The 24,620-nt window shown below is 44.7% G+C and overlaps 1 protein-coding gene across 3 annotated transcripts in view; it reads left to right on the top strand.

Moving 5' to 3' along the window:
• The window catches only part of PUDP (pseudouridine 5'-phosphatase), a 267,324-nt gene that overhangs the window by 68,060 nt on the left and 174,644 nt on the right, over positions 1 to 24,620 (top strand). Inside the window, exon 4 of one of the 3 annotated variants that reach the window (XM_032391179.1) lies at positions 7,356 to 7,958. The exons of the other annotated variants lie outside the window; for them this stretch is intronic. Within the exon in view, the coding sequence (XP_032247070.1) occupies positions 7,356 to 7,532 (177 nt within the window). The 3' untranslated portion in view covers positions 7,533 to 7,958. Of the gene's footprint in view, positions 1 to 7,355; positions 7,959 to 24,620 lie in introns of those variants that run through there. 3 annotated transcript variants of the gene reach the window in all.

Raw genomic sequence — 24,620 nt, 5'->3', positions numbered from 1 at the left:
GTGGTTCTGGAGCAGGTGGGAAGCCCAACGTCAGGGTGCTGACGGGGTTGGTTTCTGCCCTCACATGGCTTTTCCTCTGAGTGTGGGAGTGGGGAGCAGAGCAATCTCGTTCTTCCTCTTCCGTGAGGACTCCAAGCCTGTCTGATTGCCCCCCTCCCAGCCCATTTAACCGTAAAATCCCCCTAAAGACCCTGTCTCCAAACAGTCACATCGTCGGAGTTAGTGTTCCACGTGAATTCGGGAGGAACCCGGGTCAGCCCATGCGTCGCATATGTAGGCGTATTAATTATGTTGATGGATAATCTTCAGGGGGCTGATGCCATAGTTTAGCTCCTAACATGCAAAACCAACAGGGGCCCCGGCTCATACCTGTGTGTCATGAATATTGTGCAAAACACTGACGAAAACAGGTGCGATTTTGCACATTTACTTGAATATATAAAGTAGGAAAAGGAAAAAAAGGATTCTGTTGACTGTCTAGAAACTACTAAGACTTGTTTTATGAATCTTTAAAATCCCCAGTGCCTTTGAGAGCTTTGTTGGGCTTTTCAATGGCTCCTGACATATTTGGTGGGCACAGAATCTATGTTATTAAGAGAGCATTAGGCGAAGGTTTCTGTGCTACGTCGAAGTCCTTTGCTCAGCAGCTAATTTGCACGCATACACTTTAAAACGGACTCTGAGAGCCCCATGATGTAGTTTTCATGAGTAAAATGAGACAGAATTTCTTCCGCACGTGCCCAAGACCACCAAGTTGTTAAATCCTACATTCCTTCAAAGGCTTTTCTCAAAAGGAAAAGGAATCCATTTAGTGGTGCCATTCATTCACGTATGTAGCTTGGAACTCTAGAGGATTTGGTTGTGAATATGTTTATGTCAGTACTGGTTTTGTTCTTTGATTTCCAGACCAAAATTAATTCAAGAAGACAGTAGCTCTGCCATGTGCAAGGTACTTGTTGCAGTACCAAAGTACTTGTCAGGTGTGTCAAAGTCAGACACTATTTCATAGGGGACCACAGCACAGCTAGGATCTACACCTACAGGTAGGGGGATGGGTGCATAGGTAGGTAGGTAAGTCAACAGATGATAGTTAGCACATGGATGGATGGATGGAGGGAGGGAGGGATGGATGATGGATGGATGGAGGGAGGGATGGATGATGGATGGATGATGGATGGATGGAGGGAGGGAGGGAGGGATAGATGACGGATGGATGGATAGATGGCTGATGAATGGTGGAGGGAGGGATGAATAGATAGATGATGGATAGATTGGATGGGTGGATAGATAGATGGGTGGTGGATGGAGGGAGGGATGAATAGATAGATGACGGATAGATTGGATGGGTGGATAGATAGATGGGTGATGCATGGAGGGAGGGAGGGATGAATAGATAGATGACGGATGGATTGGATGAGTGGATAGATAGATGGCTGATGAATGGATGGAGGGAGGGATGAATAGATAGATGACGGATAGATTGGATGGGTGGATAGATAGATGGGTGATGGATGGAGGGAGGGAGGGATAGGTAATGGATAGAGGGAGGAAGGGAGGGAGGAATGGGATGGATAGATAGATGGCTGATGGATGGAGAGATGAATAGATAGATGATGGATAGATGATGGAGGGAGGGAGGGAGGAGTGGATGTATAGATAGCTGATGGATGAAGAGATGGATGGAGGGATGGATAGAAGGATGGATGGATAGATGATGAATAGATGGATGATAGACAGGCATGAATGCATGGTTGGATGCATAGATGGATGCATGGATGGACAGACAAATAATATAAACAAAAATACCAATTAATAACAAAATACATGCAAACTTCTGTCATTTTTATATTACTTAAAGGTTTATTATTTACACGCCTAATGAAGTGTGTACATATTCATCCTCACGCTACTGTGGTACTTATTTATACTAATTCACTGTCTGACAAAGAACATGGAGATAAATAAAACCAACCTTAGTGATGAGCCCTGCTGACTGAAAACCCATCAAAAATAAAGTTTAAGGCCCCCTTCAAGTTTTGATGTCTCACAGTGTAAGAAGTGAACTTGGTATGACAAAATGAATGCATAGAATAAAATCTGCAAAAACTCATACAGGCACAGTTTTAACTTAAAAATAGTGGTTTAGTTGAGCACCGGTTTCAGGGATTAGAGTCAGATCATACCCGGTGGATCATGACAGGCGCGCCCAGGGGAGTACTTAACCTGTGCACACAGACAATCCCAGATCGTCTTCTGAGCGTTTGGGGAGTGAACCTGAAGTGACTTCCTATCAAATTTTGCTTCACCAACAAAGGGAGAAGGCCTGTTCCCTCAAGACGATGTAGTCACATTTGAAAAGCATGCTCGTTCCGGAACAGCATGTATCTTAAAAGGGACCCTTGTAACTGCTGGAAAGGCAGGATTAGTCACCACGCGAAATCTTGAGTCTGTCTGCGCACTTCTGTCCCAAGGGAGCACAGGGGCAGAGTTGACGACTGGCCCTCGTCCCATCGGTCCTGTCCGTCTGGGGCCACCGCTGCCCTGTCCTGGCTCTGCTGACCTGAGCTGGTGAGGACACAGGAGAAGAGGGCACAGTGGGGACACTGACTCCCTCATGACCAGGCACAGTGTCGGCACAGTGTGGGGCTGAGCAGAAAGCATCACCCTGGAGTCAGAGCAGAGGGGGCGACAACAGGACGCGCTGGGTGGCCGTCCCTTCCTCCGGACCGGCCCGTCACCTGGTCCTGCTGCTGCCCCCTCTGCTCACTGTCCCTCCTGCATCTTGAGCTCACCGCAGAGAAGCCCACAGCTGCCGGGGCCCTGCCCGCTCTCCCCCGTCTGTCTTCGCAGTCACGGCTGGACACCTGGCCACTCAGCGCTGGCCTCGCACCCAGCATCTCACAAAACCAAGCTGCCTTCCACCAGCATGGTGGCCCCGGCGCCCACCGTGCCAGAAAGTTTGGAACGACCTTTGCCTTCCTGTCCCGCGCCTCCACCATCACACTGCCTTTTGCTTAAGTATTTGCTGAATCCCACCCATTTCTGTGCATCCCCACCACTGTAACACGAAGACTCTCTTATGGCGGGCTGGTTCGTCACAACATGGAACGTCTTACTTATAGGATGGTCACCTTTAAAAGATTCAAGTGCAAGGACCTCGCGATGCCCCGGGTGCAGCTGATGACCCGGCTGCGAGGAGACACACACGGACGCCGCCTGACCCGGCGCAGCTCTGCTTACACAGCTTCAGAGAAGTGGTTTCAGCACCTCCGGGCAGTAAGCCCCCGAAATACTTCACCTCCCGGATACTTGCAAATGTCATTCTTTCTAAATTAAACCCTTCAGGCTACGCTTTAATTAAGCTCATCTCCTCTTCTGGAGATGGAATTCAGATTTATTTTCGCCTTCAGCGTGTAACGTGAAAAGAACATTACATTGTGGAGACCTGGGCTCTGGTCCTAAATTCCGTCGCCTGCGTGCCCGTGTGATCTTCAGCTTATTTCCGAACTTCCCGTGGCTCAGAACCCTGCCCTGTGACAAGGCCAGGGCTGGGTCACCCGGCATCCTGCAGCTCGCACACGCTGTAGCCCCTTTGTTGCTTTGTGTGCTGGGCCAGGATACCTCCAGCATCTCTAGCAGCGGTTCACCGGATGCTCACTGTTTGCCATGGCACCCCGAGAACGTGCGGGTACTCCAGCCCTGCCTCCTTACCACCAGGGGCAGTCCCCGTCCTGTGCACACAGGTGGGAGGAGGATCTTCTTCCTGCCCAGCAGCTTCCTCAAAGTCATGGAAGCGTGTTCTAGAGTACCCAGCCCCTGTGCCGTGCTACAAAAAAAAAAAAAATCACTACATTAATTATGGTGCACCACACGCATGTCCACACACAGGTCCACACGTGAATCTCGTGGCACAGTGAGGGACGCCGGGTCAAGGACGGACAAAGGTTTCTGCTGCCCCAAGCCTCCTTCCTGCAAAGAGCTAAGTGCACGTAAATAATTCCCATTTTATAAGTGGGTATGAAGGAGTTTATGGCCCAGTGTCATGAGTCAGTGCAGGCTGGGAAGGGCTAGGTCAGAGCTCGGGGAACACCAAAGTACTTAAAGTACTTAAAAGTACTTAAAAGAATTGAGGACCAGAGCCCAGGTCTCCACAATGTAATGTTCCTTTCACGTTACACGCTGAAAGAGTGAAATTCTTTCTCTGTGAGCCGGGTGTGGCGGGTAGAAACCACACAGAGTTATTTGGGTATTTGAATAAAACACATTCTTCCTGCCTTTATGTGTGCAAGATCTGAACTGTGTTATTCTAGCTTATATCTTTCAATGGTTTTATGACCTTTGAGTGCTGTGATTAATAGGCAGAGTTGTTTCGGGCAACTTTCAAAGATTTATTTTTAGGTTTCAGTAGGTAGATAAGCTATGCTATGACTATTCATAAAATGTCTAGGTGTTTAGGCACTGGGCACTTTTTCCCCATGCGTGGTCCTTAGAAGCACATTGGATCTTAGGAATCAAGACACAGGCCAGAAGGAAGACATAAAAAGCTTTTGCAACGTTTTTATACGTGCTTCCAAATACAGGAGTTGTTCTGCTTTGCGGTTCTGCATCTCAGAAGACTCCGGAGAACGTGTACCGTTCCAGATGCTGTGGCATCAGGAGGAATCCAGTCCCGGACGCAGCAGGTGGGGAGGCTGGCCATGCGGACCCAGCACCGGCGTGGTTCTCGGCAGTGTGCATGTTTGCTGTGCGTCTGCTGTCCTTACTCTGCAGGGAGAGCAGCCTGGGCACGGACGCTCCCCAGACGTTTCGCTGTTCTTTGTGTCTTCCAAGGTTCTGCACTCTCATGTGCACCAGACACATCACGGTTCAGATCTCAGTGCCGTATCTAGGTGATTGGTTCTAAAATCAGTGGGGACAAGTTACGAATAGAAAACAGAGAAACCAATGTGATGTGCACACCGTAGGAAATGGTCACACTTTGCGAAAGAGGATTGCCAGGTGTGCTCTGTGCTGTGGCCATAAATGCCCGCGAAGCTCTTCCTCATCACTCTTACTCCCTCCTGCTTTGTCCTGGAGCGCAAACAATGGCATTTGGAGGGAGCTCTCAGGTGTGGGTGCTCTCTGCAGCGTTCTGGGCCTTCTTTTTGGTTTCTGAGGCACCAGATCTCCCTCCCACCTGCCCGCCCACCATGTCCCTCGGAAGGAGCTGCACAATGCAAAGCAAAAGCTTTTATGACTTTCGCCAAGCACAGTTACCCCAAGGGATCAGCAAAATCCCTTCCTCTGTTCCGACTGACATTTCACAGGTGGACTGCACAAAGCTTCCAAATCCTCAGAGAACGTATGGCGTCATTCGAAACCACAATGCCACTGGACATTTAAGTGCCCATCCATGGTCCCAGATAAAACAATCGAGGACATTTAGAATGCAATTAGGTCTTAAGTGTGAAGAGGCAGGGATGGAAATGTCACTAAGAAGAAGTCTCTGAGGCAGAGCTAAAGACCAAAACTGCCCGTTCTAAGCAGACTCAATCCGACTCAGATGGAAACCATTGACTCAGGGCGGAAGCCAAGAGCTTGGAAAAGAACCCAGGGGCCTTTGTAAGTTCTCAGAACAAAGGAAAAAGGACTACATGTACTGTTTCTCTAAATCTGCCTGGTTTAGTGCTCAGAGGCCCATTTCCGGGGCAAACCAGCTTCCTCTGTGGGGGTAGCCTCGTGGTGACCCTGAGGTGTCCTGATGACGGGTAGGGCCTCCCTGAGCCCTCACCCCAGCTTCCTCTGTGAGGGTAGCCTCGTGCTGACCCTGAGGTGTCCTGATGACGGGTAGGGCTTCACTGCGTCCTTCCTTCTGCCTCCTAGGGGAGACGGCTCACATCTCTTAGCCCCAGGCTGGAGGGAAGGAGGGGGAAGGGAAAAGGAAAGAGTCAGGGTACCTGCTCCAGAACACTCCACCAGGGAAGGCCGTAGGTGTGTCTGTGTTTGAATGAACATGAGTGTCACTGAGTGTGCACATGTGTATCTGAGTGCGGGTTTCTGAGTCTGAGTGCTTGTGCATGTCTGTGAGTGTGGGTGCCTGAGTGTGAGTTTGTGCACAAGTGTGCCCGAGTGCCGGTTCCTGTGTGTGTGTGTCTGTGAGTGTGTGTGTCTGAGTGTGCACAGGTGTGCCTGAGTGCCAGTTCCTGTGTGTGCGTGTAAGAATCTGTGCACTTGTGTTTGTGTGATTGAGTGCGAATGTGTAGGTGTTTTCCTAGAGGCCCCAGAGAATGCAGACCTTGCAGTGTCACACTGCACCCAGAGCAGTGTCCCTGAGCCTCGCCGGGTCACCAGCAGAGTGAGCTGCCACTACCCACCGGGGACAGAGTTCCCGTAAGAGGAGGGGGACAAGGGGTTGGGAAGGTGGAGAGGTGTGACCTTGGCACCTGCTGGCAGCTAGGGGTCAGTTGAGGGCAGCAGTGGGAACAGTGGGGGGGCATCTCACAGCCATGACTGGAGCCCCCTTTACACATGTCTGGCCCCTGCAGAGTAGAATCTTCACTGAAGAGAATTAATGAAGCTGTTTCAGGAATGAGGGGGCTTTCTAGGTACGTGTCTTCCTGGACAGAGTGATGTCGGATGACTAGCTGATCTACCCATTCGTAGACTTAGGATCTGTCGTTTTGAGAGTCCCGGGGCATTGTTCGCGGGATTGCACGTTGGGAGCTGCCTGATAAACACAGTGCACAGAGACCCCGTTTTAAATGTGGGTGTCTGACGGGGTGGCAGTCGTCCTGATAATAGGGTGGGTTTGCACAGTAAGTCCGAGGAGATGCCGCTCCTGGCAGCTGGTCTTGGTGCTGGAGATTTTTGCTGCATGCCTTGTGCACACACAGAGGCCAGGCTTTTGCTCAGATACCTTAACCACTCCCTTTCCACACTGCAGTTCCTGAAACATTTCAGCTCTGGAGTGACTTCATGTTTAAAACACGTGTTTCCCCCACACACACACTTTACTCTCGTGCTCTGAATGTTCAGTTATCGATGGCACAGATCTGTATGATTCCAAGAAAACATTAACCCAGCATCCCGTCTTGCCGTCCAACCGCACCACGTGTCGCTAGCGCCTTGGCAGCAGGGACGGAACGCGGTCCCCTGTGAAGTCACGGCTGCGGGAAGCCCGCGGGCCCGTGGGTAAGACCCGGTGTGCTGGCCTGACCGCGGTTCACAAACTGGAAAGCCTCCCCTTCATCTCTGTGTCCGTGTACACCGTAGCAACGCCGCTGAGCAGGTCAATAATAAAAGTCATGAAAACCCAGTCTAGGTGCCGGCTTACGGGAAAGGCCGTCTCAACCTTGTCTTTCTTCCTCACCCTACAGTGCCTCGTGTTTGAAGACGCTCCCAATGGCGTGGAGGCGGCCCTTGCAGCCGGCATGCAGGTGGTCATGGTTCCAGATAGGAACTTGCACCGACACCTGACGTCCAAAGCCACCCTGGTGCTGGATTCCCTGCAGGACTTCCAGCCTGAGCTGTTCGGTTTGCCGCCCTTCGAGTGAGCGGCCCGCCATGCCTCCCTGGGCGCCACAGGTGACCCACGGCACCTGAGCGGTCCTTCCAGCCCGTGAGGTTGGCCTTCTAGCCCATGTGGGCTCGGCCTCCCCTGACGAGTGCTGACAAACCTCAACATCCCAGCTGAGAGACAGCAAAGCAGACACAGCCCAGAACAGAGACGGAAACGCTCATTTGCATAATCATACGGGAATGATCATTCGGTGTTACTGCATTTGAATCGTCATGTAATAGTCATGTGCGGCAGATACACATGCATACCCGTGCTTGTTTGTGAGTGCTCCTGCATGTGTGTGTATATGTGCCTGTGTATTTATACATACTTATACATATATATGTAAAATGCTTCCTTTCCCAAGACAAAATTAAATTCTATTTGTGTTCATTTCTTTTCCTTTTCAGTTTTTCTAAACTCTGGCTAGAAAAAGTTAAATATGTGTACATACATCTATATGCTCACATATATGTGTATATATATGTATGTACAGATAGATTATATTTATATACTTCCTATACAACTTCACTTTTTTAAGTGTTGGTCTTAATGTGCTATAGCAGCTGATAGGAGTGAGATCATATCTGCATTTCATTTGCAATCTGAGTGGAAACACCGCATCATGGACGAGCCCTGAGAAATCATTCTCCTTATTAGCAAAATGGACCATCTTTCTGTGCCCTCGAAACCTCTCTGTGGACCTCCACTCAGAGGCCGTGCCCTCGAATCCTCTCTGTGGACCTCCACTCAGAGGCCGTGCCCTCGAAACCTCTCTGTGGACCTCCACTCAGAGGCCGTGCCCTCGAAACCTCTCTGTGGACCTCCACTCAGAGGCCGTGCCCTCAAATCCTCTCTGTGGACCTCCACTCAGAGGCCGTGCCCTCAAATCCTCTCTGTGGACCTCCACTCAGAGGGCCACTCTGAACCGTGCCATCGGCAGTTGGTTTTCAGTATGAAGACAACTGTGGCCTTTATCTTACTTACATCTACATGCATGTCCACATTTGAGGATGTGGTTTCTAACTCACAAAAAACCATCCCCCTTCTCTAAAAACAGACATATTTCTAACACAGCCTTTGATGCAAATATAATTTTAATTCAGAATACATACCTAGTGTGTCCGAGAGCCTTATTAACACATTTCTGGGATCATTTATCCGACAACATTACACTTTGGCAGTGAACTCCTTTTACTGGATTTACTCGGCCTTTTGTAGCGGGAATGTTGAGAAGGGCATTGCAATATGGGAAGAACTCATTCCCTGGGTGCACCCTGCCTGCTGATGTGTCACTGATTGTCGTGGAGCTAATTTCCAACTGGGAGTGGTAGCAAAGTCATGGTAATGAATGCAAATGTGCCCAGTGTTGGTTGTCTGTTGATGGTTGCCTCTGACTGTTGATCAGTTTTATATATTCAGCAAATTCATTTCAGCATTATTGATCATCAGTGTACGGGTCTGTTCTCTCAATTCTCCCTCAAACTGGTTGTAACATCTTACTGGATCCCTCACCAGTTAATTGAGTTGAATAAAATCCTTGACATCAGTTCACATTGTGTATGGGAGTTTGATTTTACCTTTTTTTTTTTTTTTAATTATCCTTTAACAAATGCAAGACATAAGTGTGACTCTTTGACCTGTTTTTTTAAAAAGCCAAACAGCACTCACACTGTAAAATGGCATTTATATATTGTAAGGGAAACATTAGTGCCTTTGTGAGCAGTAAACGAAAGGTCTCTATGAAATTATCACTTGTTGGATTTGGTATCTCCTTCTTCCAAAATACGTCTGTTTTCTAATCCTTAAGCCATTTTGCATGAACACAAAGTGCTCTCATGCTCCTCTCAAAGATTTAGCTCTAGATCAGTGTGCACTTTCCTCTAGGGTAAATTTGATCTCACGTACGTTGTTCTTTCTTTTGCTGTTATGACCAAGGCGAAACTCTTATTTTTTTGTACAAAGGAAAATACTGGCTGTTGGCCAAGGTACACGTGGTCTTTCTTATTCTCCTACATCAGCCTCATTGCCCCATTGCCTCTTAGTGATGACATCCCACTAACAACCCATCAGTTTCACAGAGGAATAATAATAATGCCAATTTAGACCAGGGTGACTCCTGCCAAGAAAGTTGCTCTGTTGGGGACACGCAGGGATTAATGGCTGCTACACAGTGTTCCCCTAGCAGGCAGCTACCATTTACCCATCCACTGCACCTCCTTTGGAAGCATTTGGTATTGATGACAGCCCCTGAGGCGTGATACAATCAGTTTCTTCTTAATTTCTCTTCAGTGAAACAGCCTCAACACTTTTAAGAACCTACTAATGACTACATATTAGGGTTCTTCTTCCCAATACTCCCTCACTTGGAGTTCAGTGAGCTATGGGAGAGAAAGGAGCTCTGGAAGACACCTGCTTTACCCTGAAGAGAATTGCCTTATCAAGACATATGGATCGTCTCTGCTCTGCAAACAGTGATCCGTTCTTGGCCACTGAAGTTCCTCTTTCTTTGAATTTAATAGTTGGACACTAAATTTGCCATGTTTTGGATGGTGTTACTGATTTTTAAAAAACAAATTTGCACATGATAACCGAGTTTTATAATAAAAAAGATATGTGTATTAACTCCTTTGCTTCATGTTGTGTACCCTCTCCTATTCCACGGGATAAAATGCAAACCGCCTTGGCCTCATATGGAGGCTTTCTGACCTAAGTCTATCCCCAGCAAAGCAAAGGATTTCAGATTACATAGAGTTCAATTCAGATCCCAGCTCCACCACTAAGAAGTTGTGTTGCCTCATTTTGCTCCATTTCTACCTCAGATTCCTTACCCGTGAAATGGGGGTAATGCACACTCTGGGGTGTTGGTCTGAAGAACCGACTGACGTCACACATGGAACGAGAATACCAAACACAGAATGGATGGTTTAGTGAACGGCACTTTACAATCACTGTTTCAGATCATGTGGCATTTTCCAGCAGTTTCCATGGTTTGAAGATACTTGGTTTACAAAGGACATTTAGTGATTGAATACTGGATCTTCAGAACACCTAAAAATATTCTGGTTTCTTGTGAGTCTCTTTAACAGTATCTTGTGCACATAGCACTTTTATCTCCTTCATTAGGCACAGGATGTGTATCCTGGCTGTAATGTTTCATCAGAAAAAATCCTGTTAATGCAGAACCGAGTAAGAGCCCATCCGAGGGTATTTATCAAGTCTGCCAAAGGGGGGGAGGTAGAAATGTAAGACTTGCACTCAGGTCAGCGTGTTGCCTCACCTGATTTGGTTGCTTCTCAAATCAGCTAACTTTTTCTGTGCATCTTTTGACCCAAGTGGCTTTTGAAGAACTTAATAGTTACCTCCCTCTTCCTGGTTCTCCACAGGATGACAAGTGCCTGACATAAAGTTGTTTTGGAGACTGTCAGACTATCCCATTAGTATTAAGGCATTGTATGAAAGCATTGCCTTTTGTTGACTGAAACCCATGATTGCCAAATTCTACCTGCATTTCTCCAACATCGCATATGAAATGAGTACTTCACATTAAACTATTAGCAATTATTTACCATAATGTTAATAATATATTTCTCTAGGGCATAAAAATTATAAAGAACTATTTAAATATCTTAATGTTCTCTAGTTTCTTAACAAGCATGAGGCCTTGGAAACATGCCATCAAATACATTGACTTAAGAAAATCCTTGTCAAAGGGATAGGGAATTCATATGTAATGCTAAGTCACTTAAAATTGCATATTTTCAAAATCCACTCTAGGAATGAGTGGGTATGCATTTGATATTCAAAGTCTTAGTAAATTATGGATCGATATTTAACTAAACAATAGTTATTTTTCTGTAAGTCATGTCAATTCTATAGTTGGTAGTAAAAAACACATTCCATGTGAAAGTCAGAAACAAAAAAGGAAACCAACTTATGCGTAAACTTTTATGATTGTTCTAGAAATCCCAGTCAATGAGTAACAGCATTGAGTGTTTACATAGATGGGTTTCACAATGACAAATTATCTCAGTTATTTGTCTAAACATGTCTGTCTCGCCACTGTTTAAGGCTGTCTTCACTGGATATTAAATTGTGGTTTGAAATTAATTTCCTCTTAACCTTTAAAGATACAATTTCTGTTATCTGACTTCCATCGTTCTGATTAAATTACCTACATTTGAGAGCAATCCGTCTCTTTCCTCCAGCTGCTGCTAATATTTCCTTTATGGTCTTTGGCCTCCCGAGGAATGGCTTGCTTTGTTTTGGTCTTGTGCGCACTTTATACATCTCCCTGAGTCTGTGCCTTGCTTTACGTATCACTGAACTTCTCAGTCATCACCCAGGCTCGCCTCTTGGGGTCCCTTCCATATAAGCAAAGAGAAGGGGCGAAGTCTTGGCAGTGCATGTAATCAGTGAGTCATGCCCAAGCCTGGGTTGTACCACCAAGGAGAGGGCTCGGGGACTGCACAGCTTGAGTGCGCTGGCAGGACAGGTAAGAAACCAGTGCTAGCTGGGCCTTAGGGATGACTTGGAAGCAGAGCACACACACCTAAAAAGGATTAGAATTGTAACATAGCCCAGAGGCCAGGCACAGTGATACCAGCCAGGAAAAGTCAACCACCCAGAGTCAAGTACACCAGTAGTCAGAAATCCAGAGAACCAAGACAGCCAAGAACCAGGGGATCCACAGAAGGCCCAGGACAGGGCACCAGCAGAGCCTGTGTCCCTGGAGGGAACCTTTCCTTCCTTCGCCTCTGCTCTGTGGGTGCATGCTCTGTGTCTTCTCTGAAGGCAAAACCAAGACCCTCTTGACTCCTGTAGAAAAGCGCTTACCTTGAGAAGAAAGGCAAAGAGCCAGATAGTTGCTGAAATATGAAAAACTCAAAACAGTTTTAATTAGGATGAAGTATTCACATATGCAGATCACTTGAAAATTGCAAAACACTCTAAATTTCTGCATAAACTAGGTCGTCTAGCATTTGTTGAGAGTGCTCATCATGAGCTAGGCACTTTTTATTTATGAACGTACATCCTTGCCTTTTGCTTTGCTCTTTTTGTTTCTGTGTGGCTCTGTGTAGTGGCTGAGAGTACTCCCAGCTTCCCCTCTCTTACCTCTAAGGGAAGTGACTCATCATTAGGTTATGTAACTCAATAGGCCACTCGGTTATGAAGTGGTGGGGCTGAGGATAAGGGTCATAAAGTTACACTCCCTTCATGCTGCAGAAAATGTAGCTGTTCCCAACATAATTATCTTTAACCATAGGGAAAGAAATAAGTTTTCTTGGTAGTTAGAGTAAAAAAAGGGATGTTTGATGTCCTGTAATCACCTTCCTGGTGTAGACCCAGCCCATACGGGTGCTGCCTGGGAACAGTGGATCCTACATTTATTTATTTATTTATTTTATTTATTTATTTTTTTAAAGATTTTATTTATTTATTTGACAGAGAGAGACACAGTGAGAGAGGGAACACAAGCAGGGGAAGTGAGAGAGGGAGAAGCAGGCTTCCCGCGGAGCAGGGAGCCCGATGCGGGGCTCGATCCCAGGACCCCGGAATCACGACCTGAGCCGAAGGCAGACGCTTAACGACTGAGCCACCCAGGCGCCCCTGGATCCTACATTTAAATAGCTATCTACTCACACTGTCTAAGGCCTCACAGAACACATGCTTGCCTTAGCTGCACTAGCAATTTTTATCAAGAAAGATACTTTCTTTAAACAAGCTTGAGATGCCCTCTAATTGGGGAAATATTAAGGTCTTTGGATGCTACCGCTTGTCTATGCATGAGACAGCTCCCTCATTACTTTGGTCTTTGGTATTCTCAACCTACCTCCAGAAAACACTGAAAAATATCATTCTTGAGTGCCCTCTCTTTGTAAGTACTTCTCGGGCCTGTGTGTGATGAGCTGTTTGTTCTCTGCTGATGTTCTTACCGATGCCTGGTTGTGTTGATGAAGCAAGTTGTTTGCCAGTTCAAGACCAGAACTGAGTCAACAAAGTTTGCGGGTGTTTCCAGCCACACTGCAGGTCACTGAAAGTCATCCCTTCCCCAGACTCTCCAGTTCCTTAGGAATGGCGTGTGGTTATTCCAAGGGAGGGTGTCGTGAAGGCCTCTCAAGGATTAAGACTGAGGCTTTTCACCCATCACTCCCCTCCCTTAGACTATTTCCAACATAGGTTCTATTCTCTACCTTGATTTCTTTCCTCCAAACTGCTATTTGCAAATGGCCCATCCCACCACCACCTCACCGCATCCAGGGACAATTCTCCATTAGGATGATGGAAGTCAGCCTTGGGCCCATTGCTTAAATTGTTCCCAGGGTCCCAGTGACGGCCCCAGAGACAGGCGGATCAAGTCCTGTGACGGTGCCTGCAGACCCGTGAGCTGCCTACTCCTTCATGTTAGCTATGAACACTCACCCGCCGTTCTCTGGCCAGAACCTCCTTGAAGAAATAGCTCAGCATGTGTCCCAAGAGTTCGAGGGGAAAAGAAAGTGCCACCCAATTCCCCTGACTGTTTTGGTTCCCATCTGTAAACGAGATGGATGTGGCCCAGACTCCTCCATGCAGCTTGTAATTTAGTATAGGACACACAGTAAGGAGTCACACACGTAAAGGTGCAATTGTAAATTGTCACAAACACTGCAGAGTGAGAGAGCAGGATCTAAGAACAGCAGTGAGCACCTAATTTAATTTGGGGCTTACAGGGTCAAGGAGACCTGGCCAGTTTCTGAAAAAGTACAGCAAATGTTGCCCATACAACCCAGCAATCCACTCTTAGGTGTCTGCCTGAGAGAAATGAAAACGTCCACCCACACAAAAACTTGTACACAGGCGTTCATAGCAGCATTTTTTTGTAGCCGTCAAGGGAAGAAAGTACAGAAGCCATCAGAAGAGAAAGTCTTGGTAGAAGTTGGCTCTTTGATGAAGTTCCACAAATTCCAATGTTATTGGCACTTTTTACCAACACCCACGTGTTGTTCTAATTAGCTTGTATAGAAGTATCTTCCTGTATTTCTAACCAGTTATGTAATTTGGACAAATGATCAATGAAGATCTCAATGAGGTATTTAGAGTATGCCCAATGAATCAATGGACTCAGTCCATTTTCTAGTATAACAGATGTGCACTTTTAAATGTCATTAGCAGGCTTAGCAATGCGTGATGTTGCTGAGAAGAACCTACAGAGGTGACAGAGTGGGAAGAAGGAGCTCAAATCACTTCTTGCTTTATATTATATTACTATTGACATTGTGGTTCTGTAGTTTGGCAAGATATGGCAATACCCAGCTTGGAGGAATCTATATACCTTTCTGAGAGCCTCGGTCTTAATAGATGAGAAGGTGCCCCATGAAAACAGGTAGAAAGGAATTGGTGGTGGCACCTAGGAGAAGCCTAAAGAGCATTTCATCAAAGTGAAGGTCAACCTTCCAGTGTTGCCAAAGGACCAAGAAAGATCAGGACAGAGGACAGACATGGGGTTTTGTTATCTGTGCTTGGACACATCAGCCCAGGGGACTGGTGGGAGTTAAGAGCAGACTGCAGAAGAGTAAAGTGAAGCAGAGATCGCAAACGGAGACTGCAGAGAGGAAAGAAATGGGGCTGTCAGTACAGGGCAGGAAGAATCCAGGAGGGAGTCCTTTGTGTTTGTGGGAGTTCGGTGTGGAATGAAAGTCTGAAAGCAGAAAGAGGGGCAGAGCTTCTCAGCTCCAGATGGTGAAGATTCTCGTGAAGGAACCTTAGCTTTGTCCTAAAGTAATAAGGATCCATCGGAGATGCACAGAGTTTCCATTTGTCTTTCAAGAAGTGAAGCCTCCATGAGAGAGGGAAGGAAAGAAGAGGCTGAGAGTCTAGCCTGGTGGAGGTGAGGCACAGAGGAAGGAACTCCCCTTGAATCATACTGGCATGTTCCCATAAAATCCATTTAACCCCACAAACCCAACACAGCCCACTAACTAAAATTCTCTCTCATTGCCACGCTCCCCAGTTCTTGAGATGCCACTCATCAGAAGCCATGTGTGTTTACAGGTCCACCAAGGAAGCAGCCACACGCTTGCATGATTTAAGCACCCTCAAAATACTTCCCACCTCCCAAATCTCACTTCCTGCACCAAAGGGAGCTCATTCTTGCTCTCCAGTGCTCTGCATTCTATGCAAAATTCCATGCTGACAGTGTCAAATGCGTCCGTTAATCCACTTGTGAAAATGCAAATACCCCTAAGAAGGTGAGTCCCCTCTTCACCTCCTTAATCAGATTGCTTCCTGCTCGTTTTTTTAGCAGAGAACTGCTCACCAGAGGGAATGAGTTGTTGATGCAGTAGGGTGGATAGTGAAGGGCTTTTGACTAGGAAGCTTGGGAGCAGAGAAGTAGGTTTGAGTGGGCACTTCACGGGATGCTGGAGAGGTTGAGGGTAACAGGAGTCCAGCTAGGAAAGGAGAGAAGAGGGATGCCACAAGGTAGGGCAGGGGCACAGGAAGGGGATGACCATGGGCATCCACCATCTCGGTAGTGCTAGGTCCTGTGATTTGTTGGGTGCAAGAGGTAAGTGTGCACATAGGCATGTGCAGTTAGGAAGCTTTCATCTGAGCTGCCCGGGGCCTTTCTTGAATATCAGAGGAGCCCGGTAACGTTCTTTGTAGTCTAGTAGTGTGTGCCTGCTACTGTTTGTTCAAGCTCTTATTTTTCCTGGAAAACTCAGAGCCTGCTCTCTTCTTTGAAAACTCAGCAAAGCCCCCCACGGTGGGCAGCACAAACACAGCAAGATCAGGTTCCTAGAAGCACGTGCCTTTTTATGGGGATGTGTCCCGGGGCACTGTTTGGATTTGTGTCCAGCCCTGCAGCAGCACACACTGAATTCAGCTGGCTCTTCTTGAGGGTGGACATAGATTCAGTCAGGATGTTGTGTCCTAAATCACTTCCTAGGGCAGGCTCCAAGCTCTGCGGTGGCACAGAGGCCCACAGCTGGAGCTCTGAAGAGGACGGTGGTTCTATACTGGACGTGGGAAATAGAGATGGGGCTGATTGTGCAGACCAGTGCCCACAGGTAGGGTTGTTATGCATTGCCATGAGATCTCCTCCATGCTGAATGTTCGATCTCATTTGGACAAAATATTGAGCTGGGAGATGTCTGTGTGATGTTTTTTGCTGTGCCTCAAGCCCCGTCCTTACCTGTGAAGTTCAGAGGCAGTGTGCTGACAGAAAGAAATCTACATATACCTTTTAGGATTGGAACGGTCGCTCTTCCCAGTCATAACGCAAACCAGATGGTGGCTTGGAGAAAATGTCAAAAACGAAGCATTATTCTGTGCTATTTTCTCCACTTACCAGGGTCAGAATTTTCCCGGAAGAGTGCCAGTATTATACCCCCAAAGTATACACTTACCCACAGCAGCATCTATAGAGATAAAGTGTTTACACTTGCCACTGGGTAGTCATTTCCAATCTGACATCATTATGCATATTTTAAGAAAGTCCTATTACCAAATAAGCTCATAAATATCAGATTAATTCTCAAATAAGCCTTGGTAATGACTGACTCAAATTGGCCATCCTTTAAAAAAAAAAAAAAAAAAAAAAAGACCTTCCTGCATTAGAAAAGAGGAATAATTGGAGGAAAGAAAAACACTCATCCCAATGGAATATGGAGCTCTGAGTTAAACACAGGATTTATTTCTCCTTTAAGTCTATGATTTTTCCCCCTAAAGTCACCTTATTTTACTTCAATATAAATCCATTACAATATGAAATTACTAAGTAATGTTAATTTCCACCCAACAATAATGGTATGAATTTTGAGAATTATGTTGGTCTATTTCTCAGTTTTGAAGAACCCTCCTTTTAAACCTTTTATTTTGTTGAAATACATCAACTGGTACAAGAAAGAGGTATCAAAATTCTTATCTTTGTTTAATCCTCTTTCCAAAATCACACTTCACCTAATTTTAACTCTGTTTAAAAGGTGATCCGAAGCACCATGAAAATAAGAAGAAGCCCCTATGTGTTCACTCTTGGGGGCTCTCAGGATGATTTATACAACAAATCAGAATCCTTCTTGTATTGCCAACATCAGTCATGCACCCCAGATGGATCCTTCCCTGCTATTTCATGTAAATATCTACTGTGCTCATCTGGGCCAACAGACTTTTTGCACAACAGCACGTCGAGCTCAAACGGAAAATGCACTCTATGGGCAGAATCCGAAGGGAACAGAGAAAATAGAAATTAAGGTAAAAAGAGGGGAAAAATGTATCCTTTGGGACGTTTTGATCAAAATAGCTTTGAAAAAAATCGGCTATCTCTATATGCAATCTAATTGTTTTGCATTAAAGAGAAAAATTACTATAGTTTATATACTCTCCATCTGATAGAGTTAAAATTCTCCATCAGGTTTGTTCCTATGGCTCTTCATCCTCACTAATAACATTTTCTAGACTGTCCGTAATAGCATCAAGAAGTACATCACTGCTCTCTTTGAGTGTCCTGTGCCCTATATCCGTGACTATTTGAACATATGTTGTTGGATATTCTCTTCAAGTCTTCTCTCTCTGCTATTAAATTCATTGGGGAGAAAAAAAGAAGACCGGATGGCAAGAAAGGAATGACTTTCAATTTCAAATGGTTATATACATATATGTCTATCTTGTTTCTTCTATGAAACTAACCCAAAGCAGCCCAGAGACTAAGAAACAACAAAATGTTATCTCTGATGGAACTAGAGATCCCCTAGAGCCCTGGATCACAGTAGGTGCAAAAGGATGGCCAAGTACGTGAGAAATTGGTTGACAATGACAGAGGACACCAAGAGAAGACATCTTTTTCTGCATGACTCAGAGTTTTCCAAAGTGGCCAGCACCCACTGAAAGGAAAAGCTATGATTCCTTGCTTACAACAGTCAGGTCAACGTCCACGGGCTGCCTTTGGAAGCCTCCTTACATCATGCTTCAGTCATGGCATAGGACAGGAGGTAGGGGTAGTTATTAAGAAAAAAGAGCAGAAGGCAGTCTTTGCCCAGAGCAGACTGTGGGTTTGAGTTTGGCAAAGGGACGAGAAATCAGGTGTCACATAGCCTTGCAACTACTAATCTGTAGTGAAGATAAGTTCAAGGAGCAATACCCACACTCAAACATTCAGTGTGACTCCAGATAACTTGCTGTCAGGCTGGAGAAGTCTTAGCCACTGGGCATGCACAGTTAAGAAAACCCCAAGAGACACAGCCTGGGACTTAAGCTGCCCATCACTATTGCTCCTTCTGTCCATTCCCCAAAATTTTGCTCAAGTACCTCGTCCATATAGACATCTCCTTCCAACATGAGAAGCGATACTGCTTAAAAAGGTGGTAGCCAGCCAGGGGCCATTAAAAAGATGCTGGGGCACCTGGATGGCTCAGTCAGTTAAGCGTCTGCCTTCGGCTCAGGTCATGATTCCAGGGATCGAGTCCCGCATCGGGCTCCCTGCTAAGCGGGGAGTCTGCTTCTCCCTCTTCCTCTGCCCCTCCACTCTCCACTTGTGCTCCCTCTCACTCTGCTCTCTCTCTCAAATAAATAAATAAATAAATAAATAAATAAATAAATAAATAATCAATCTTAAAAAGAAAAAAAAGATGCTGCAAGGAAAAGCGAACAGGGTAAGATTGATGAAGACATATACCAGAAAGACTCTACCACACAGCAGCCAAAACTGTGAACCGAGAGACATGCAGGAAATCAAACCAGTTAAAGAAAATGTTGTTTCTCTGAAATGAGAATTTAAAGAAGAGACATATAGCCTTAAGGAAAAACTGTGATAAGACATTACATGGGAGGAAGGAGGCAGAGCCTCAGAAATAAATGAGGATGAAAAGTGAGTATGAGAGAGACAGAAGCAGAGGCACAAAGACAGAAAGACACAGAAACAAACAGACACAAGACAGAAAGAGATAGAAGAGATAGAACATCAGTAAAACTGGTGCCCTGCCAAGATCAAGCATGAATGAAACAGGAAAAGTATTCAAATATGTGATTCAACGTAAAATTTCTGGAATACATGGAAATTTGAATCTGCAAGGAAAAAAATTGCACAGTGAAACGCAAGGCTGTACTTATATAGATGAATTAACAAATGTTCTAGTAAATTAATGGTATATTAAGTTTTGGAAAGAATTCAATCGAAATTCAGGGAGAAAATCTAGGAATGTAAGATTTGTCTATGTCAGACATGAAGTACTAGTACACAGTGGAACAATATGTAAAAAATCCTGAAAGGAAGTATATCAGCTGCAAAAACCTAACCAAAGGCGTCTGTAAGTTTTAAAAGATACCACGGTGTGCAAACGCATACCAATTCAGGGAATGTGTGTTTCTGAAGAAAACAGGCAGAGAGAGAGAGGTCGAATCCTCACTAACCAAGAGCAGCAGGGTGAAAGATTCACTGCAAACATAAAGGATGCATTTAAGTGTAGAACCATCGGAAGCCTGTGCAAATGACGGTCACAGAGAGGAAGATGAATGCCAGCAACCATGGCAATATGGCAGGAATAATGTGACTAACTAAAAACAATCATACCAGCAAGTGCAGTTGGAACTGAAAACAAGATGTACTCAAAGTGAGATGCTGGTGTTTCTCATTTTTAATTCCAGGCGCTCAATGGACATTGTTTTAAAACTCACATCAAACAAACAAAAATATGTATATATATATAAGCATATTTAAGTGGATACAGGTAACCACCAGAACTAAAAAGAGACTAACATTCTTTCAATTTATTTTTAGTTTTAGTTTTGGGGTTTTACTTTAGAGAGAGAGCACGCTAGCTCATGCATGTGAGTGGGGTGGAGTAGGGGCAGAAGATAAGGGGGAGAGAGAGAATCTCAAGCAGGCTCCATGCCCAGTGTGGAGCCCGACGAGGGACTCCATCTCACGACCCTAAGATCATGACCTGAGCCAAAATCAAGAGTCACATGCTTAATCGACTGAGCCACCCAGGTGCCCCTATTCTTCCAAATTTTTTCTTGAAGGAAAATCCAGTAGTTCAAACCAAATATACACCATGCCTATTCACTTTGTAAAAATAATTGCATAAGGACTACTGATACCAGTAAAAACAATATTTGAAGACTATACATATTACCTCAAAATAAGAATAGTAAAGTATGTTATCCATTCTTGAGCAGATATTCTGTAGAAAATTTCAGTAGATTTTATTCTAATACAGTGAACATCACCATATTCCTTCTGCCCCAAAGAGTTTGGACCTTACTTGGTAGGCAAGGAAGAACCCATGAAGGGTTTTTGGCTCCTAATGGGTAAAATCCAATTCTTACAAAGATTAGTTTGCATAGAAGGTTCTGGAAACCCAATAATTTTGACTCCACTCTTCCTCCTGCTTCCTGAACCTAAGTTAAAAGTTCTGGTTAAGTGGCATAAGCTCTCTTGGAAAAGCCCTCGAATGTCTACGGAACAGTGAGCAAAGTGTCATCTGTAAAGGGGAATAAGCATTTCTGAGCATTAGTTCATTGCCATTGAAGATCCAGGGACACAATAGGATGGGCAGGAACGCCATAAAGGGCTGAGCAATTTTTTTTTTTTTTAATTGATGGACTTTATATTTTTAAATTAAAAAATAGTTAACATACAGTGTTATATTAGTTTCAGGTATACAATATAGTGATTCAGTGATTCTATATATTACTCAGTGCTCATCACGACAAGTGCCCTCCTTAATCCCTTTCACCTATTCCCTCCATGCCCCACCCACCTGCCCTCTGGTGACCATCAGTGTGTTCTCCAGAGTTAAGAGTTTGTTTTTCGTTTGTCTCTTTTTTCCCTTTGTTCATTTGTTTTGTTTCTTAAGTTCCTCATATAAGTGAAATCATGGTATTTGTCTTTCTCTGACAGATTTGTTTCACTTTGTATTATACACTCGCAATCCATTCATTTTGCTATATATGGCAAGATATTCTTTTCTATCGCTGAGTAATAATCTGTTGTGTATATATATCACACCTTCTTTATTCATTCATCTACTGATGGACTCTTGGGTTGCTTCCATATCTTGGCTATAGTAAATAGTGCTGCAATAAACATCATGGTGCATATATCTTCTCAAATTAGTGTTTTTGTATTCTTTGGGTAAGTACCCAGTAGAGGAATTGCTGGATCCTATGGTGATTCTATTTTTAATTTTTTGAGGAACCTCCATACTGTTTTCCAGAGTGCCTGCACCAGTTTGCATTCCCACCAACAGTGTAAGAGGGTTCCTTGTTCTCCACATCTTCGCCAACATTTGTTCCTTGTGTTTTTTATTTTAGCCATTCTGACAGGTGTGATGTGTTATTGTGGTTTTGATTTGCATTTTCCTGATGATTAGTGATGTTGAGCATCTTCTCATGTACCTATTGGCCAACTGTATATCTTCTTTAGAGAAATATCTGTTTGTGGCTTCTGCCCATTATTTTTTCCCCTGCTCATTTTTAATTGGATTATTTGTGGGTTTTTTGTTGTTCAGTTGTGTAAATTCTTTATGTATCTTGTGTACTAACCCTCTATTGGATATGTCATTTGCAGGTATCTTCTCCCATTCAGCAGGTTGTTCTTTAGTTTTGTTGATTGTTTCCTTTGCTGTGCAAAAGCTTTTTATTTTAGTTTATTTTTGTGTATGGTATAAGAAAGTGGTCCAATTTCATTCTTTTGCATGTAGCTGTCCAGTTTCCCCAACACAGTTTGTTCAAGAGACTGTCTTTTTCCCACTGTGTATTTTTCCCTCCTTTATCATAGATGAACTGACCATATAATCATGTGTTTATTTCTGGGCTCTATTTTATTCCATTGATCTATATGTCTATTTTTGTGCCAGTATTATACTATTTGGATTACAACAGCTTTGCAGTATATCTTGAAATCTGGGATTGTGATACCTCCAGTTTTGTTCTTCTTTTCCAAACTGCTTTGGCTATTCAGGGTTTTTTTGTGGTTCCATACAAATTTTAGAATTATTTCTTCTTGGGGTGCCTGGGATGGCTCAGTTAAGTGTCTGCCTTTAGCTCAGGTTATGATCCCAGGGTCCTGGGATCAAGTCCCACATCAGGCTCCTGACTCAGCGGAGAGCCTGCTTCTCCCTCTCCCTCTGCTTCTCCCCCTGCTAATGCTCTCTCTCTATCTCTGTGTCTCAGATGAATAAATAAAATCTTTAAAAAAAAAAAAGAATTATTTCTTCTAGTCTGTGAAAAATGCTGTTGGTATTTTGAGAGGGATTGCACTAACTCTGTAGATCACTTTGGATAACATAGACATTTTAACAATATTTGTCCTTCCAATCATGAGCATGGAATATCTTTCCATTTGTGATGTCTTCAATTTCTTTCATTAATGTTTTATAAATTTTTATCTCTTTGTGCTACTTTATTATTAGTGTATAGAAATGCCACAGATTTTTTTTTTTTAATTTTTTTTTGAGAGAGAGAGAATGAGGAGGGGAGGGGCAGAGGGAGAGAGAGTGAATCTCAAGCAGACTCCCTACGGAACTTGGAACCCAATGCAGGGCTTGATCTCATGACCCTGAGATCATGACCTGAGCCGAAATCCAGAGTTAGATGCTTAACTGATTGTGCCTCCCAGGCACCCCACTGTGCTACAAATTTTTGTATATTGATTTTGCATCCCGTGACCCCAGGAAGCAAGAGGGAAACTGAATGAGAACAAAGCAGAGAGTGAAGAGGTCACAGGATAAATGAGAGAGGTGAATTCCAACATTTGTCCATGCTCATCTGGAGCCTCCAACTCCACAAGTCAGATCACTTTACAAGTGTTGAAGCAGCCCCTACTGTCTACTCATATGCTACAATGAAGAGGATCAGTGTGGTTTCCACCCTGCTCACAACTCACAACCCATGGCTCTTATAGTCACTGCTTCTTATCCTAGTCCCCCATCTATTACTCACATAATGCCCACTTTTCAGCACCCCCAAAAGATTATAAAGGTTACATGTAAGGGCATAGCCATTCCATTCCAATGATGCTAAAGCCATTGCAGCACATCATCCTGAACACATGCAGACTTTGATCCTGTCAAGCTCATTTTATTAAAATCTTTTTTTAAAGATTTTATTTATTTATTTGAGAGACAGAGCAGGAGCAGGGGGAGGGGCAGAGGGAGAAGCAGACTCCCCACTGAGCAGGGTGCCTGATGTGGGGCTTGATCCCTGGACCCCAGGATCATGACCTGAGCCAAAGGCAGATGCTTAATCGATCGAGCCACCCAGGCACCCCAAGATCATTTAAAAGAAGAGCAATTACTTCGTTTAATGTTGTGGAACATGTTTTGTTGCTTGCCAGTCGGTAGGCTATTAACTCCCCACCTGACTCAAACATAGTCAATTGAGAGTAACAACTATATAAAAAGCTATTGTTCTCTCTTTAACATTGACGGGGAAAAGAACACATTTTCATGAGAAATTCCAGCATGGTTTGTCTAGATCCAAACTGCAAATAGAAAGAACTGGAAACATTTTCTGTACTGTGTAAAAATTCATGTGTTCATTCTATGCTGAATGCCCCCATGCTTCTTCCTACCACCCCCGTAGCCCATGCTCCCGTCCAATTTCTCTCTTATCGTCCCACCCCCACGAATGACACATAGCCAGCTGACCTTTGGTTGCTCCCATCCTTACAAGTCCTGCATGGGCAGCACCATGTTTCATGCTTGGAATGAAGTAGGGAACATCTCAGTGGGGTCACATCACTAATTTTCTAAGAGTGAGGAGAAAACAGATGGAAGGGTGGTTGACAGCTTCATGTATTTTGGGTAACACCTCTCCTTAGTAATGGGCACAAGAAGAGTGGAGATCTGAGCTCTAGCTGCCATACAGCACCACAGACATTCACAGGCACTGATAGATTCAGTTCCCCACCCTACTATTTTGTGCCTGGGAGGCACCTACTATCCTGGGAATTTCCCATTACTTTATATTGTGTCTTTTCCATTCATCATTATTCGGGTATCCCCTTACCTCAAAACAACATTATGGAACTGCCACTAAAAATATGTTGAAATGGGCCAAATTGTGTCCCCCCCCCCACCAAGTCCATATGTGGAAGTTCTATGCC

The sequence above is a fragment of the Phoca vitulina genome, unplaced genomic scaffold (assembly GCF_004348235.1).
Source record: "Phoca vitulina isolate PV1807 unplaced genomic scaffold, GSC_HSeal_1.0 scaffold60, whole genome shotgun sequence".
Classification (NCBI taxonomy): domain Eukaryota; kingdom Metazoa; phylum Chordata; class Mammalia; order Carnivora; family Phocidae; genus Phoca; species Phoca vitulina.
This window is presented reverse-complemented; position numbering and strand designations above follow the sequence as displayed.